At 34.7% G+C, this 18513-nt stretch overlaps 1 protein-coding gene across 1 annotated transcript in view; it reads left to right on the top strand.

Annotated features, from left to right (window-relative positions):
- The window catches only part of RYR2 (ryanodine receptor 2), a 685578-nt gene that overhangs the window by 421011 nt on the left and 246054 nt on the right, over positions 1-18513 (top strand). Inside the window, exons 26-29 of the mRNA XM_049789034.1 lie at positions 1102-1261; positions 5286-5433; positions 12338-12546; positions 14817-14991. Of these exons, the coding sequence (XP_049644991.1) occupies positions 1102-1261; positions 5286-5433; positions 12338-12546; positions 14817-14991 (692 nt within the window). The remainder of the gene's footprint in view (positions 1-1101; positions 1262-5285; positions 5434-12337; positions 12547-14816; positions 14992-18513) is intronic.

Here is an 18513-nt window from a genome sequence, read left to right as displayed (position 1 = left end):
ATTCATCAAAAACAGATCTGACCTCAAGGAACACTTAGAGGGAGTGTATCTAAATGAGAAGATTGAAAGGGGAATTGGATTTGTTTCACTCTAAGTAATTAAGAGTACTACAAAAAAACCCTCATTCTTTGTATTTATTTTTGGGGACCAGAGAAACACTCTTACTGCTACTACTATGACTACTACTATTATTACCACACTGCTACTGTGTTGAAATTTTTATATTTCCATTTTTTATGTTTTCCCAAAGGATTCATATCAATTTTTATTTTAATAATATCTCATTTCAGTTCTGAGATTGGAAATAGTTTCTGACAAGATTTTCCAAACTGTGCCTCTGTCATGCCTCTAGAATTTTTATTATAAAATAAGGAATAATAAATGGTGAACAATTTCTAAGTGAATTAAAATTTTCCCTTACACCGATGAACTTTTAGTGTCTGAAAGGATATACAAATCTATGAATTAAATTTATGCTTATATAAAATTGAAACTTGAAAAATAAAAACTTAATAGGAAGAGAATCCAAACCACCAAATGTTTACATATTGTAAAATAAAGTTTTATATTCTACATAATGTTATGTTTCATACTATACACTGATATTATAACTTTTAGGAACATATCAAAGATAAATCGTAGCTCTAAGAGTAAAGTAAGTTGTCTTTTTATGTTGGCACAGAAATAAACAAAGAAACATCATATGGCATTTCCATATAATGAAGTATTATTTTAAGCAAAAAAGGTCCAAGAAGGCTTAATGACTGCTTACCAATTTGAATTACAGAACATTTGGATTTTTGTAGGTTATAAAGAATAAGATAGCATAAGAATCTCAAAATCTTAGCTTTGTAGAAAAGTCAATCATATATATATATATATATTTTTTTTTTTTTTGGTTTTTGGGCCACACCCGTTTGACGCTCAGGGGTTACTCCTGGCTATGTGCTCAGAAATCGCCCCTGGCTTGGGGGGACCATATGGGATGCCGGGGGATCGAACCGCGGTCCTTCCTTGGCTAGCGCTTGCAAGGCAGGCACCTTACCTCCAGCGCCACCTACCCGGCCCCGTCAATCATATATTTATTGCTTTGTTTTGTAGTTACCAGTTGACAAGTGGATACAAGCCTGCACCAATGGATCTTAGTTTTGTTAAACTCACTCCATCTCAAGAAGCAATGGTGGACAAGCTGGCAGAAAATGCTCATAATGTATGGGCCCGGGATCGAATTCGGCAGGGCTGGACTTATGGCATCCAACAGGTAAAAGAAATTGAACTCTCTTGGGAATTAGCATAATTTTATTATGGTATAATAACTTTAAAATTCATTTTTATATGTAAATGTACAGTAAAGAACCTATTTACTGTTGGACTCAAAAATCAGATGATATAATTTTGTGTTCTATTATGATGTATAGAGTGTAGATTTTCAGGATGAATCATTACACAATTATGTGCCATTTCTTCTGTGAGGTTATATTTTAGGAGAAACTGTTGAAATGGGAAGATTGAAATGAAGTAATAATAAAATAGCTCCAATATTCTTGTCAGAACCCTAGGGCCAGCTGAACCTCATAATACAAATGTATTTTTTGGTTTTCATAATGGTTATGCATTTATATATTAATATTATTTAATACCCTCAGCCGAGCTACGGACTAAATTATCTTGTTCAGCACATAATGTAAGCACAATAATACCAAGATGGATAAAGACTATAAGCAACTTTGCATCAATTCAGCTTGTTATTTTCCACATATGTTTTTAAATTAAAGTAAATAAAAATTTTTCAGGGGTTTCTGTATTTCAGAGTCATTCATTTCTATTGATAGTGAGTTGTGAAATGTAAATAGGAGAATAATTATATATTGAAACTGCATAGCGAAGAGGTTGAGAATAAACCTCAATATGCTTTTTGGTGACAATTTGAACATCAAGACAACATTATTTTCCTTCTCAATACTTTGTTTTTGTTATATAACATGTCTGAGAAAGGTTTATAATAGTGCATAACAAATATTATGCAACTATTTGCCATTATTGTTAGATACCAGTTAATATGCTTAGATTTTTAGGTAGAGTTTTTATTAATTCTCATATAATATTATGATTGATTGACAATTTTTTTTCTAATTCACAAAGGGCATAAACGAGAAACAACAATGTCCCCAGAACTATACAGCCGGTGGTAGAACTACGTAGGGATTAAATCTTTTGAGAGTCAAAATTCTTGACCACCTAATGACCCTTGATGGATTGTTTTAATGTAAAATTCTAAAATAAAAACATGAGTTGTTGAGGCCTGAGTGATATAGCAGCGATAGGGCTTTTGCCTTGCATGCGGCTGACCCAGTATGGACCACAGTTGGAGGCGTCCCACATGGTCCCCAAGCCAGGAGCAATTTCTGAGCACATAGCCAAGAGTAACTCCTGAGCATCACCAGGTATGGCCCAAAATAAAAACAACAACAAAAAAAACCATGAGTTGTTAGTTAACAACTCATAGGTTTCATTCATAGTTCAGCATAATGTCTAAAAATTAGTTTGAAGAAGATATTTCTAGTGATGTTTGTCTTTAGGGTAGCTAAAGAAAACTAGAATAATTTTGATTGAACCCTAGCATTGAGTGCATTTTTTGTTTGTTTGTTTGTTTGAGGGCCATATCCAGTGATGCTCAAGATTATTCCTGGCTCTGCAGTAAGGGATCTTCCCTGACAGAGCACAGGAAATTTATGTGATGCAGGGGATTGAACCAGTATTGGACACATGCAAGGCAGGCTCCTTATCCATTATGCTCTTGATCTGGGCCTCCAAATAATTTGCAATTTTATATTGAATGCAATTGTTTGTGAGTAATGAAGATGTCAATATCAAAATAGTATTTATGTGTGTGATCATTAAAAGTATGTGTGTGATCCTGAACCTTATACTGAAAAAGGAAGGCTTGCCTCCTTTGAAGATAAAAATGACTTCCAGAATTTTCTGAGGTCTGTTACTTTGAGATTATTACATCAGGTGCCTGTTCATAAGGCAAGCTATCTCTTCTAAGACTAATTCTTCATTCTATCACCTTTCTCCCATCCCAAACCCCTGCATTTTCCTCTCTGACATAGCACAAATTGATGATTATTAGAGTGAATTCTGTCTTTATTTTTTAATCATCCTCTTCTTATCTTTGTAAACTCTTTAAGAAAAGGAGTTTGCTGGATTTACATCCTCTATGTCTTGACAGCACAGTTGATATCAAACATTATTTGTGCAAGAACCCCCTGGCAGACAAATCAGATCTCATTATCTATGCACAGGGCAGTGGTGAAAGAGAAGGATATGGAATGATATTCTAATAGCATCATTGGCAGTGTTCTATTGGTACTGTTTGTGTAATTAGTTGGCTTTATGGTAGTTCTCTGGCCAATCATTGACCTAATTTTGACTCTATGTGAATGTAGTTTTTCATTTATTTAGAATGAGGTATTATTACAATTTGCCAGCAAGAGGGATAAGAAAGTAGGAAATAGTTTTTATTGTTCCTGACGAACCAGGGCATAAAAGATCCACAAAATAATTTGTTTGTTTCATATAATTGGGTCGTATTCACAGTCTACCAAATTTTCTCCAGAAACAGAAAATTGAGAACTGAATAGGCTTGCTGAAATACAGAAAGCTTCATAGAAACTGTAGCAAAACCTCAATGAGGAAATTGAAAGATGGCTTTTTCCTCTGTGTAAATAACCAACAGTGAGGTGGATGAGAGGGCAGGGGTATAACCAATGTTGGTAATTCCAGACCTGGTGATGAAGGGCATCATGATGGGGTGGGCATACAGTAATGCTAATGTAATTTGGGACCCAATTTATGCAATTGCATTTTGCAATTGAAGGTACAGCACTGTAAAATTTCCACAAGTGCTTTATCTCCAAACCCAGGTGAATGAATCTGAAACAGGATTATACATGAAATAATTCAAACCAGACTGAGAGTGAAACATGTATAATCTGGCAGTCTTCTACCTCTTAAGGAGAGCCAGCTGCCTGCCAGAACTGCTGTTTTTATTGAGTACAGAGACAGCTCCTGGGTGGGGCAGTAAGAACACATAGGTCAGGCTATCCTGAGTCCCACCCAGGTTTACAAGTAAGGCAATCTCTGTTTTGGGGTAAATCCAAGTTGTAAACAAACACACCAGGGATGACCTTTGTTTTAGGTGAAATAAGGTATAACCACACACAGAGCCACCTCCCTTATGATGAAGAATTTTATACCATATCTAAGATTAGACATCCTTTCTCCCACCCCAGTAAGATATCCCATTTTCTTGCTAGGCCAACAGAGTTTTTATTTGCTTATTATTTTAATTTTTTTTGGACTACACCTGGTGGTTCTCAGAGTACTATATGTACTATATGTAGTCATGGGGTTTAAAACCTATGTTGTCCATTAGAGGCCTAACGTTGGCCACTATACTATTGCTCCAGCTTCCAACATTGTTTCTTTTTTTTTTTTTTTTTTGGTTTTTGGGCCACACCCGGCGGTGCTCAGGGGTTACTCCTGGCTGTCTGCTCAGAAATAGCTCCTGGCAGGCACAGGGGACCATATGGGACACCGGGATTTCGAACCAACCACCTTTGTTCCTGGATCGGCTGTTTGCAAGGCAAACGCCGCTGTGCTATCTCTCCGGGCCCTCCAACATTGTTTCTAGCTAACATTTTAAAAATGGAGCCTCTTTATAGTAGATTAGTTAATATGTGCACTTTATTTTACTACTTTTGCTATTAGCTGTTTTAACCAGTTGATGGAACCAATTTACTGCATGTGTTTCAAGCCATTTGTGGTCAAAGTATGGTTCTCAAGGTACAATGGTCCTCATAATATATTAACTTTTTGCTTAAGAGGAATCACAGCAGTCAGTGGTAGTCAGTATCGATTTGAATCTTTTTGTCACATAGATTGTTAATTTGAGTTAAATATTTTTTAATTTAGTCTATTATCTGATGATTCTGGCAGATAGAATATGGCTGAAGTGACTCTTTAAGTTAATATTAATCATTGCTGTTGTTAGTTTTACTTTTTCACCTCATGGACAGCTTTACTTTTTCATCTCATGACAGTTATTCATTTGATTAACATTATTTTCTTTCCTAGAAGTACAATTTTTTCTGCACTTAAAAGAAGAAGTAAGCAAAGCAAAGGTTACTGGGACTGCTTTTACCTTCAGAGATTTTATTTTTGGGGGATGTATTTGGTACCGCCTCATTTCCACATGCCCACAAGTCTTTTTCTTTCTTTAGGATGTAAAGAATAGAAGAAATCCTCGTCTTGTTCCCTATACCCTTCTGGATGACCGAACTAAGAAATCAAATAAAGATAGTCTCCGAGAAGCTGTACGCACACTGCTGGGATATGGATACAACCTGGAGGCACCAGATCAAGACCATGGTATTTGATTCTCTATGCAGCTTTCTAGTTGTAATATTGTGTATAGCATGGTTTTGAACCCCAACTGTTTTCCTTATACCTGTACTTGTGTTTTTACAAGAGAGTTCTGCACTTATTGACTCAACCAACTGCAAATGATGCTAAGTTGAATTCTCTCCTCTCACTGTCTAATCAAGGGTTGATTGATTTTATAACATCAAATAAATTTAATGGGAAAATAGTAACAATAATGAGATAATAATGGGAGAATGGGAATGACTGTTTTGGTTTAAGTGTATGATTGGGGCCAGTATTTTAGAACAGTGTTTATTCATCATTTTTTCCCCTTCTGACTTTTCTTTCTGTGGATCTCCAAATTAAGTATTGGCCCCGCAGTCTTGTGACATAATTTTCAATTTAGGTGATTTTTATCTCTTTCTCAACCCTCATCTTCAACATTGAGAAGAGTTGGTTGTGGTTTCAACAAGAGATCCTAGAGTGACAGCTAGTATTTTCTAATCCTTCATGATTTATCTTCATATATCTAGGCAATATTAATTACTTAACATGGTACTTGGCTTAATGCAAAAACTTATTAGAGTAAGCAGTCAATGTTTACTTAATAAATGATTTTTAAAGTGTTTCATTAAGTACCTATTTCCCTCAAATCATGCTAGGGATATAATTTATAATTTAAAACCTCTTAATAATTTGAGTTAATGTCAATAGCCTGTTTTGTATTTGTTTAAAGGACTGTTTCAATATAATGACTGTGCTTGGAAAATTCCAAGTATCCTCTGATAGCTAATATATTCACTGCGTTATTTTTCTATTATAATCCAGAGTTCAATAGTAATAATAGGTAAGATTTGCTTAGTGCTTTCTCTTTGTATTTTATTTCCAATTATTAGTTACTAATAACAACAAAATGATGACTATGTGTATTATGGTATTATGGTCATTTTACAAAAAAGATCTCAGAGGTATGTGTTCTGTTGTTTCCTAAGTCCTGACATCAGAATTTAATTTTTGAGCTTTTATTTATTTTTATTTATTTATTTATTTATTTGGGTTTTGGGCCACACCTTGTGACACTCAGAGGTTACTCCTGGCTATGTGCTCATAAATCACTCCTGGTTTGGGATGGAAATGAGGTTTGTCCTGGATCTGCCATGAGCAAAGCAAAAGCCCTAATGCTGTGCTATGGCTCAGGCCCTGTCTTTTGAACTTTTTATTGTATAATTAGCTTCTTGATAACCCTAGTGATATAATCCTTATAGTTTCTACAAGTAAAATGAAAGATTTACTTGATAACAGTATTAATAATCATAAGGTAAATTATTTATAATGAGATGAAGATAAGCTTTTTTAAAATTAGTATCTTTATTTAAACACCTTGATTACAAACATGATTGTAGATGGGTTTCAGTCATGTAAAGAGAACATCCACTCCTTCACCAGTGCAGCATTCCCATCACCAATGTTTCTATTGAGCTTATCAAAGACTTCTATTTTCATCTGTTCATATTCTTTGAGTACTTTTTTCATTGTCTGATCATTTGCCTTAAGGTTCTTTTCCTATCTCTTCTGCTGTTTGGAGTTGTTCTGCATTTCATCTTCTAGTTCACTGATTCTGTCCTCAGCTGCTGTTACTCTGTTGAAGAGGCATTCCATTGAGGTTTTCAGTTCAGCTATCGTGTTTTTCAGATTTGTTATTTCAGTTGGAGTTTTCTGATTTCTATCTTTGTGTTCTGTTCAGCTTGAGCTATGTTTTCTTTGATTTCCATGAGGATCCTCCATATTTCTATTCTAAACTCCTTATCTGAGAGATTAATCAGATGGTTGGTATTTTTTGGGTCATCAGAACTATATTATCTTCATTCTCTGTGCATGGTGTTTGCCTGTGAGGTTCCCCCATTGTCATGCTTCTAGTAGATTTGTTTCTGCATGTTATGGTGGAGTTCATTAGTAAGAAAGAATGTGTTTCTGCATATTCTTAAATCATTACCTCTTTCCCACCTAATGTATGCCAGCAGGTCTTCTTGCCCTTTTGTGTAAAGCCAATCTCTTTATCTCTTCATGTTCTGAGGAGGTGAGGATTTGGAATTTGGAAGAAAGTGAGGAGTTTGCTTCTATAGAATTTCAAGGACCTGAATCCCTCTCCCTTGGTATTTTAACTACTAGAGCTAAGGGGAGTACTTTTAAATCATTCATTATCAGTTCAAAACACTACAGTGGCAGAGATTCCCAGGTAGCCTCAGACAGAAAAAGACACCCATTGAAGCCTAGCTTTAAGGATGGCATCTGAATTTTAAGAATTTTAAAATAATGCCATAGCTAATTGATTAGAAAATGTTTATTTTACCACAGTTAATGAACAAGAAATTGAGTAATCCATTCTATATTGGAGACTGAGGATCTAGTCACCATGTGTCCAAAAATTATTCACATACCTACTTTAATGGTTGGGATCAATTTTATCCTCAGATGCAGTATGTAAGAAAAGATATTTTTAATTTGGAAACCAAGAAAATAAAGTAACATCTGGTTAGTTTTGAATCCTTCAATATAACCACAAGAAAATCCAGTATTTTAAAAGACAGTTGTTCTAGAAGGAAAGACAATGATTCAATTAAGTATATACGAAGTTGAGGAAAGAATGATAATCTAGTTCAGCTAATTACAGGGTCTATGTGGAATGAGTAGTCATGTAGGAAGATTAAGACAAAATAAGGCAAAAGAGATGATACATGGGTGATCCAAGTTTGATTTGTAGCACCCTAAAAGATCCCTAGAGCCCAGTAAGACTGATTCTTGAGTGCAGACTCAGGAGTAAGCCCTGAGCACTGCCATGTCTGCTCCCATTTCAAAGACAAAATATGGGTTATATTTTAAACCATGATAAAACATACAGAAGGTCTTCTAGCTCCAGGAAATTTTAAAGTAAGAAGCTTAATATATAATACAGTTTATGATAGTAAAATGACTATGCAATAGAGGGAGGAAAAAAGAGAATTGTTAGCGATAGAGAGGCTTCAGAAATACAGTGATTTCTAAAAAAAAAAATGGTGATAATAGAACTTAAAATATAGTAGTGTAAAATTTTTTGGAATAAAGAAATAAGACAATTACTAAAACATGATTTGAAATATTGATTTATAATTGGCTATATAATAATTGGCAACATTAGTGTACTAAGGACATAAAAATTATGATTCAATTGAACCTATGTAGCTCATTCATTTATAATTTTTGTAGGTCAATTTGTTGCAAATTACAGATTGAATATAACTTCATATTTAAATGGTTCTATATTGAAATCCACTTTAAATAATATTTCACATTTTGAACAAGTTGTTCTTATTTATTAAAATTACTCTTTCACATGCTTTGAATTGCTTATTAGACATAGTACCAAAAACTATAAAAATGGCTGGTTAAAAAGTTTCAATTGCTATACATTTACAACATAAATAATAAGTTTTCTGAATATATGGAAAATTTAAAGACACTGCATTTCCTTGTCTTCAGCTTGTCATAATATTAAATTTTAATACATAATTAGATTTTGACTGCCCTCTAGTGGTGTCTAACAAATGAACGGTTAGTAGTTCTCTATGCATATTTTTGGCTTTATTTGTTCAGTCGTTGGCATGTCCCAGCTGTGCCTATGTGATAAGGTGAGCATAGCATTTTATTGAACGTTGACCTTAACTTTGAGGTGAATATTAAATTAAAGGCATGTTTCCTCGACTTTTTTTAAGAGTTCTACTGCTGGGTATATATTTGCTACTGTTTATTTTAAAATGTCATATATATTTATTACAGAAATATAAAAAATAATATACTTACATGAGTTATGATTAAATATTAAACACATACTGAAGTTTAATATTAAAGAAAACAAAAGCATTGGCATTCCAAATTTTGACAGTTTTTGGCTATTTTCAAGAACTCATAAAAGTTTTGTTTAGTATTTGTATATTGAATGAAGCATCTGGCTTGTGTTTAGCTGTACATTCTTTAAGATATGCATGCTAGGGCCAGAGAGATAGCATGGAGGTCAGTGGTTCAAATCTTGGCATCCCATGTGGTCCCCTGTGCCTGCCAGGAGAGATTTCTGAGCATAGAGCCAGAGTAACACCTGTTCCCATTCATGAGAAAATACTAACTCTGGAAACTGAACTTGTCTTTGGGAAATGCATCTTCTAGAATTAATAATAGTCGTATCCAATTTTACATGCCATAAAATGTCATAATTTTTTTCTCTCAAAAATTACTTTACTATCCTACGCGTCAAAAATATTTTACTAGGACCCGGAGAGATAGCACAGTGGCATTTGCCTTGCAAGCAGCTGATCTAGGACCAAAGGTGGTTGGTTCGAATCCAGGTGTCCCAAATGGTCCCCCGTGCCTGCCAGGAGCTATTTCTGAGCAGACAGCCAGGAGTAACCCCTGAGCAATGCTGGGTGTGGCCCCAAAACAAAACAAAACAAAATTTACTAAGTAAAAGACCTGGAAACTTTTTGATTCTTCATGAGAGATGTTTCTCTCCAGGTTCCTTTCTCTTCCCTATTGGAATGTCTCCAAAACTTTTTTTTTCCATCAGAGACTGTTGTATGCTATTTTTATATTTAAACTGCTTTAGTGCATTTTTATTTCAGAAACAGGTTTAAGAATTGCATGTACAGGAACACCCATATAAGGCAGTGCTTTGAATTGAGACAGTTATTATAACATACAAACAGGCCGCTTAAGGAAGACAAGGTTGTTAGCTGTGTGTATGTGGCAACACATGAGAAAAGTGTTAAAAAGTTGAGTGTTGTTTATTTAGAAACAATTCAGCTTTTGAAAGTTTTACCAGCTAATAGAGTTGAGTCACATCCTAGAGTTACTACAGGCCAATATCCTTGATAAACACAGATGAAATGATATTCAATAAAATTCTAACAATAGGATTTAATGACTCCATGAGAAGGTTATACACCGTGACGATGTAGGATTCATTTTAGAGATACAAAGATAATTTAACATAGCAAGTCAATCAATGCAATACACCATGTCAACAAAAGGAAAAAGAAAAATTATATAATGATATCAATAGATGCAGAAAAAGCATTTGATAAGGTCCTATGCCTATTGGACCATTCATGATGAAAACTCAACAAGATGAGAATGGAAGGAAATTTTCTCAATATAATCTAGGCCATTTACCACAAGCTGATGGCAAATATATTCAATGGAGAAACATTGAAAGCTTTACCTCTAAAATATGGCATAAAGCAAGACTGCCTCATCCCCCCATATTCCCATTCAGTATAGTACTGGAAGTGCTTGCCATAACAATCAAGCAACAATGATATCATTTATAGGTGGTATTTAGAATAAATGCATGAAGAAATGAGGTCTAAATGGAAGTTGTCTAGAACACCCTTGTCTCTAGAGTATAGCTAAGAGAAAGAAAGAAACTGAGTAGAAGAGGAGAAGCAAATATATGAAAGGATGGGGGCCAGTGACAAGCACTCTCGGATGGATTGGTGGACAAAAATACAAAACGAATAGAACTAAATATCCAAGCCAAAGTCAACAACAATGGAACCAAGCAATCCAAACTCTAATAATTTAAACTAAAAATGGGCATATTATATTGGCAGGTGGGGGATAAAAGGTGGTTTGAAATACACTCTGGGAACATGGTAAAGGAAGTTCAACACTAGTGGTAGGATTGCGCTGATTCATTATATGTCTGACACCCAGCTATGAAGAACTTTGTAAATCACAATAGTTTCAATAAAATAAAATAGAGATATCAAAATCATCCAGATAAGAAGGGAGGAAGTCAAACTCTCACTGTTTCCAAATGGTGTGATTTTTATATTAATATATAAATAATGATAGGGAAGAAATAGACATTAAAAACAAATCCCATTCACAATAATAACACAGAAACTCAAGTACCTTGGAGTCATCTTAAAGAGGTTAAAGACCTGTACAAAGAAAATGACAAAACACTATTTGAATAAATAAAAGAGGACACAAAGAAATGAAGATATAAACCCTGCTCATGTATTGGAAGGATTAACATCATTAAAATGCCAATACTCCCCAAAGCATTGCACAGATTCAATGCAATCCCTCTAAGGATACTCATAATGCTCTTCAAAGAAGTGTGTCAAACACTCCTAAAATTCATTTGGGATAACAAATACCGATGAATATCTAAAGCAACTGTCTATATGTCTTTCTTCCCCTCAATTCCTTCTAACTTCTCCTCTTTTCACACAGAATGTACAGAATTTTTAAGTGAATAAATTTAATAATTTTATTTGTCTTCTTTTATACCTAACTTCACCTTTATCTCATTTTTCTAGTACCAAACCTCACAAAGTAACTGGTCCATTTTTTCCTATAATTTTTTTTTCTTTAAATAAAGCTAATGGGGGCCAGAGCAATAGCACAGTGGTAGGGTGTTTGCCCTGTCCACAGCCGATCCAAGACAGATGGTGGTTCGAATCCCAGTGTCCAAGCTGGTCCCCCAAGTCAGGAGCAATTTCTGAGCACATAAGCAGAAGTAACCCCTGAGCGTCACCGGGTGTGGTCCAAAACCCAAAAATAAATAAATATATAAGTAAATAAATAAATAAATCTAATGGAAAAGCAAAACTAATTCTTTCTCCCAACGCTTATAAATAAATGAACCACCACATATCCTTATAGAATTACTCAGTTCTAACAATCGGTTCTTCAACCTAAACCACAGGTATAATCTTATGAAAATAGTGTAAAAGGTAAATCAAATTAAGTCTAGTGGGTAGCAGTTTCATCACCACTATAGGCTTAATTGCAGTTCTAAGGAATCCTCCCCCATTCCCCTCTTTTTATTAATTTCTCCTCAGTGGTAACTAGAATATCTTAAAATTCACAGCTGCCAGAGCTGAAGTTTGTAGCAGTACTGGAGAACGGTTTCGAATCTTCCGTGCTGAGAAAACCTATGCTGTGAAGACAGGAAGGTGGTATTTTGAATTTGAGGCTGTCACTGCGGGGGACATGAGAGTTGGGTGGAGCAGGCCAGGTTGTCAGCCTGATCAGGAACTTGGTTCAGATGATCGAGCCTTTGCTTTTGATGGCTTTAAGGTAAGTAGAATATGATTTGCACAAGCACGTGAGATCTTCAAGGTTCTATTTTATAAACTGATGATGAGCAAGTCTCGATTGGCTGTAGGGTCCCACATGCCCAAAATGGAATTTCCTGTAGCAGTAATATCAGAGCAAAAATGGAGGAAAATATTTCCTTAGAAAGCATTTGACACCAGAGAGGTGGCGCTAGAGGTAAGGTGTCTGCCTTGCAAGTGCTAGCCAAGGAAGGACCGCAGTTCGATCCCCTGGTGTCCCATATGGTCCCCCAAGCCAGGGGCAATTTCTAAGCGCTTAGCCAGGAGTAACCCCTGAGCATCAAACGGGTGGGGGGCCCCCAAAAAACAAACAAACAAACAAAAAAAAAAGCATTTGACTTTGTAGTTTTAGTATTTCCTCCCACTCCCCTGAATACAATTAAATTCAAGAAGTAATGTATCTTTTCTCTATTGTTTCCTTACAATTATTTATCATTGGATATCTAAAGTGTTAAAATACATGTATTTGGATGTCAGTGCCAAAGGAAAAAATTTATTATCAAACAATAAGTAATGATAGGTATACAAATTTAAGAACCCTAGGAATGCTTAAGACAACGTTGTTTGTAATAAAAAATGTTTTCTAAATTAAAAAAAAATTTGGGGGGGGGGTTACACCCAGTAGCGCTCAGGGGTTACTCCTGGCTCTATGTTCAGAAATTGCCCCTGGCAGGCACAGGGGACCATATGGAATGCCGAAATTTGAATCACCGTCCTTCTGCATGAAAGGCAAATGCCTTACCTCCATGCTATCTCTCGGGCCCAAATTTTTAATATATTAAGAATTTAATTGTTCAAGTTGACTAGTAGCTAGTTGTTTATTGTATTATATACCTTATGTAACTATATACCTTAGCTATTTAGCTATATATTTAGCTATATTACTATTTTAGCTATATATATATTTTAAACCTTAAAAATATGGTTATTTCCACAATTGAATGCATTTTAATTGATAAAATTATAGGTATCTCTCATTTTTATTCTATGATTATCTTTTGTGAATTTTTATTTTGGTATTGGAGGAATTTTTAATTTGTAAAAGAAAATTAAAACAAAAAAGCAATTTAAAGAGAAGGCTGGGTCTTACCCTGGGGCACCCGGGGCTTACTATTGATAACTTTAGGTGGTGGTTGGGGAGCAATATATGGTGCAGGGAATTAAACTAGATTAAACCAGAGTGGGCCACATTAAAGTAAGCTTCTTAACCCTTGAACTCTCTCTCTGCTAGGAATTCATCTTCTATTTTGAAAGCAACTAACCCAGTTTATTCTTTATTTTAGATAAAACTATTAAATTTTTGTTACCTAATTTAACTTATTTTAGTAATATCTTACAAATATTTATAAGCTTGACTTTATTTTTAGTAAGTACTGAAGTGTTTCTAGATATATATTATACTATATTATCAATGCCCTTAGTCCCAAGGAACAGAACTTTATTTTAAAATCGATAAAAATTAGAACAATCATATTCAGTGATGAATTTGTAGCCTGATTCTTTGTTTATATATATATATTTGGAGCCATACTTGGTGATGCTCAGGGGTTACTCCTGGCTATGTGCTCAAAATTGCCCCTGGCTTGGGGTACCATATGGAATCGAACCATGGTCTGTCCTAGGTTAGTGTGTTCAAGGCAGATGCCTTACCACTTGTCCACCACTCCAGCCACTTCTTTGTTTATATTTTTCTAAAATATGATGACTAGAGAAAAAAATCATCCATGTCCTATAAATTATTCATTGTATTAAGAAAAAAACAGAATTCTAAGAACTATCTTTTTTTTTTTTTGGCCACACCCGCAGCACTCGGGTTACTTCTGGCTTTGTGCTCAGAAATTGCTCCAACTAGGGGGACTATATGGGATGCCAGTGATCCCACGTTCATCCTGGGTTAGCCACATGCAAGGCAAACGCCTTACTGCTGTGTTACCACTCCAGTTCCTCATTTTTCTTTTAATTATTAAAATGGAGATCAGTTTTTAAAATAATTGACTCCAGAACATGAAATTGCATTGCAAATTAAGTCTAGAAATCATGAAATTGCATTAGTTTTTACCAAGGTTTGCAATATGTAGTGCTCAGATTAGAGAGTTAGTTTCCCATCTGCCTCTAGTATTGCTTAGGACATTATAATAGAGTGAACTATTAACTAGAGTTCTTACTGCAAGGGGCCACCAGTAGAAGAAAGTATAAGACTTTCTCTATGACAAATGACTCTTCCATGTTCAGGCCCAGCGGTGGAACCAAGGCCATGAGCACTATGGACGTTCTTGGCAAGCAGGTGATGTTGTGGGATGCATGGTGGATATGATGGAACATACCATGATGTTCACACTGAATGGAGAAATACTTCTTGATGATTCAGGTTCAGAACTGGCTTTCAAGGACTTTGATGTTGGGGAAGGTAAGTGTATTATATTGTGTTTTGTTTTCAGGTTTGTACTACAGTGAAGCTATTTGTTATTACTGTGTAACTAGCCATCTTTACAGTTGAAATTGCAGACTTGTGGCTATAAATTAAAAGAAGGCCTTCTGGCTTAGGTGATCAGGCATCCATGAAATTACTTTAGCAGAAACACTCTACTGGTTTGTGAGAATTTCAGTAAGTCATAAATGGATTTTTCTAAGTGCAAATACAAAAATAAATGACAAGCCAGGGGAAGTTTGTAACAACTGTTAACTTTGTTTAATCATCTATTATAGACTTTCTGTTCATTCAGAGTACATAAACATGGTACCAGGTTCTCTACTAGATATGGAAGATGCAGAGATGAATAAAGCATTGTTCTTGGCTGGAGTGTTAGTAGAGTGATCAAAGTTTTTCATGCAGCCAACCTGGGTCTAATCCCCACACCACTCGTAGCCCTGCTACAAGTGATTTCTTAGCACAGAAGTAGGGGTGAAGTCTAGATACTGCCTGGTGTGTCTCTGAAAACAAAAGTCATTGTATTATTAGGATGTAGATTCCAATTCATTTCAGTGAACAAGCTCTAAAAAAAGAAATACAGTTTTATACAAGCGCAATGCCAATGCAGGAAAAAGTACCTTAATTTATGTGGCTATGTGATGACTTTGAGTAGGGAAGATACTTTTTTGCAATATCTAAAAGTATTCTACATGGTTAAGAATTCATTGATGTAGCCTTTGTACATATGGGTTTATTTAATTTATCTTCACTGGGGCTGGAGCGATAGTGCAGTGGTAGGGCATTTGACTTGCACGCACTGACCCAGGATGGACTTCAGTTTGATCTCTGGCATCCCGTATGGTCCCCCAAGTCAGAAGAGATTTCTGAGCACATAGCCAGAGTTAACCCCTCAGTGTCACCGGGGGTGGCCCACAAACCAAAAAAAAAAATTATCTTCACTTAAATTATGTAAATTAAATACTGAATTTCTCAGTAGCACTAGTTACATTTAACATTTTCAGAACCCACAGAACATTTGCATCATCAAAGAAAGTTTTTTATATATTTATTTTTTTGGATTTTGGGTCACACCTGGCAATGCTCAGGGATTACTCCTGGCTCTACACTCAGAAATCGCTCCCGGCAGGCTGGGGGACCATATGGGATGCCGGAATTCAAACCACCGTCCTGCATGCAAGGCAAACGCCCTACCACTATGTTATCTCTCAGGCCCCAAAGAAAGTTTTTCGTATAGTGTTTTTCTAGAGCATATAAATAAAATTAGATAGTATTTAACAAGACATTCACAAGTATATAACATCAAAATGACATGCATTTCTTTAGAATGGCTTTGAGATATATTTTATTTTTAAAAGTATATATAATATATATATATATGTGTGTCTTGAATTTTAAAAGATATTCCTGAATTTATGTTTTTAATAGTCTATAAACTTGTTCCTGATCCTCAAAGGGTTAGACAACTCTTTGTATTAAGTTTCATATTAAATCCTTTATTGGTAGAGTTTTGAACAAGCATGTCTCTCATTTCCTGAATACTCATATGCTTTGAGGGTCGGCAGATTGTGCCACACATTCACAGCCGATGGGAATTGAACTTTGAAAACTTGAAGAGTATGGACACTTTTGTTCTCTAAAAACAAATCACCAATTTTTATTTAGAAACTGTGATTTACAGTATTATATATAATAAATATGTGTATTTATTTTTATGTATATATGTTTTATGTGTATATGTTTATATACATAAACATAAATATACATATCTTTTTCCACATATTTCTACCATTTCCTTGCACCATTTCTTAGACTCTCATTCCATTCAGGTACTTTATCATAGATTAATATATACATTAATTATACCAAAATCTGAGGCTTTATCTTTGAATCTTATTCTTCAGTTGGTTTGAAAGAATTAAAAATGTTTAAGTAACCATTTTCTCTAAGCGGTATGTAAACTCATGCAATTTTCATCAGGATTCTGGTAGTAATATTCAAGAGTTTATGACACATACTACAAAAACTTATACAAAAATCATGAAACTCCACAAATAATCAAAGCCATTCTAAAGGAAAAGATTTGGGAAAGTATTTTATTTTCTGACTTTTCATTATACTATAAAGCTATCATAATCAAAACTGTATGGCACTAAAATATTTACTCTCAAACCATTGGAATACTCACCCATGTTATTTACACATTTCTATGAGAAATGTTTATGTCTTATTTTATTAAACAAATACAGATTTTAAAAAGGCTCCAAGTGTTTATAAAATATTCATTGTACTAGTGTAGCCTCTTTGGAAAACAATACGGAGATTCCTCAAAAAATTAGAAATTTATCTACGGTATGATCCAACAGTTACCACTAGGGATATCCCTAGGAACTCAAAAAAACACAACACAGAAAAGCTTTAACAGATGCAGATATAACTGTGGGTTTTTTTTTTTAATTTAATTAGAAATTTATCATTTACACTCCTTAATCACAGTGGTATTCCTGTTTTCTGGCTTGTAAAACTACTGTGCAACCATATATTTAAATATGTAGTTGACTACAAAACAGATTAAATCATTTTGAATTATTAAATAGTTTTGTATCACACGTACTACTATAATGGTTCTTTGTTGCTCTGACTTAACTAATTTTATTAAAGAAGAAGGATAAATTACAATGGTAAAATTTTTTGCCTTGTTCTTAGTATCCACTGTCTTTTTTTTTTTTTTTTTTAAATCTTACTTTGGGCTCTTTTTTTTTTTTTTTTTTTTTTTTTTTTGTAATTTTTGGGTCACACCCGGCAGTGCTCAGGGGTTACTCCTGGCTTCATGCTCAGAAATTGCTCCTGGCAGGCACGGGGGACCATATGGGACGCTGGGATTCGAACCGATGACCTCCTGCATGAAAGGCAAACGCCTTACCTCCATGCTATCTCTCCAGCCCCATCCACTGTCTTTTTATCTGCAAATTATATCTTCTCATTTGTAAGATATTATATTGTTCTCATTGTATCTTCTCATCTGTATTCCAAAAGTGACTTTATTTACTGTTTGCTAAATGTTTGAAGTTTTGTTTAAATAACTAGAGAGATAAGGGAAGGAGAAATTAATATAACCCTATATTGAGAAGCATCATCTCATCCTTTGCCAAAGACAGTTGGTTCTGATCTGTGTAGAGTCTTTGTTAAAGAGAAAGTGTAAGAGAAAGAACGAGAGAGAGAGAGAGAGAAAGAGAGAGAGAAAGAACTGATTCCAATAAGCACAATCAATAGAACTCATATAGGTTTTACTGAGTAGTGGAAAGATTTACTGTCTTTATTATGCATTAAGTTGACCTATTAAACATTTTTTGTGTTCTCCCTATTCTTTACTATTGCTTTTAAATTATTTTCTTGATGGTTATTTAATTTTGTATCTTATTTTATTTTCTTAGATTTTTTTTATTGTCAATGATATACAAAAGTAGTAGCATCAAAGGGAAAGAGACCAATGAATTTTCA

This window comes from Suncus etruscus, chromosome 15 (assembly GCF_024139225.1).
Source record: "Suncus etruscus isolate mSunEtr1 chromosome 15, mSunEtr1.pri.cur, whole genome shotgun sequence".
Classification (NCBI taxonomy): Eukaryota; Metazoa; Chordata; class Mammalia; order Eulipotyphla; family Soricidae; genus Suncus; species Suncus etruscus.
This window is presented reverse-complemented; position numbering and strand designations above follow the sequence as displayed.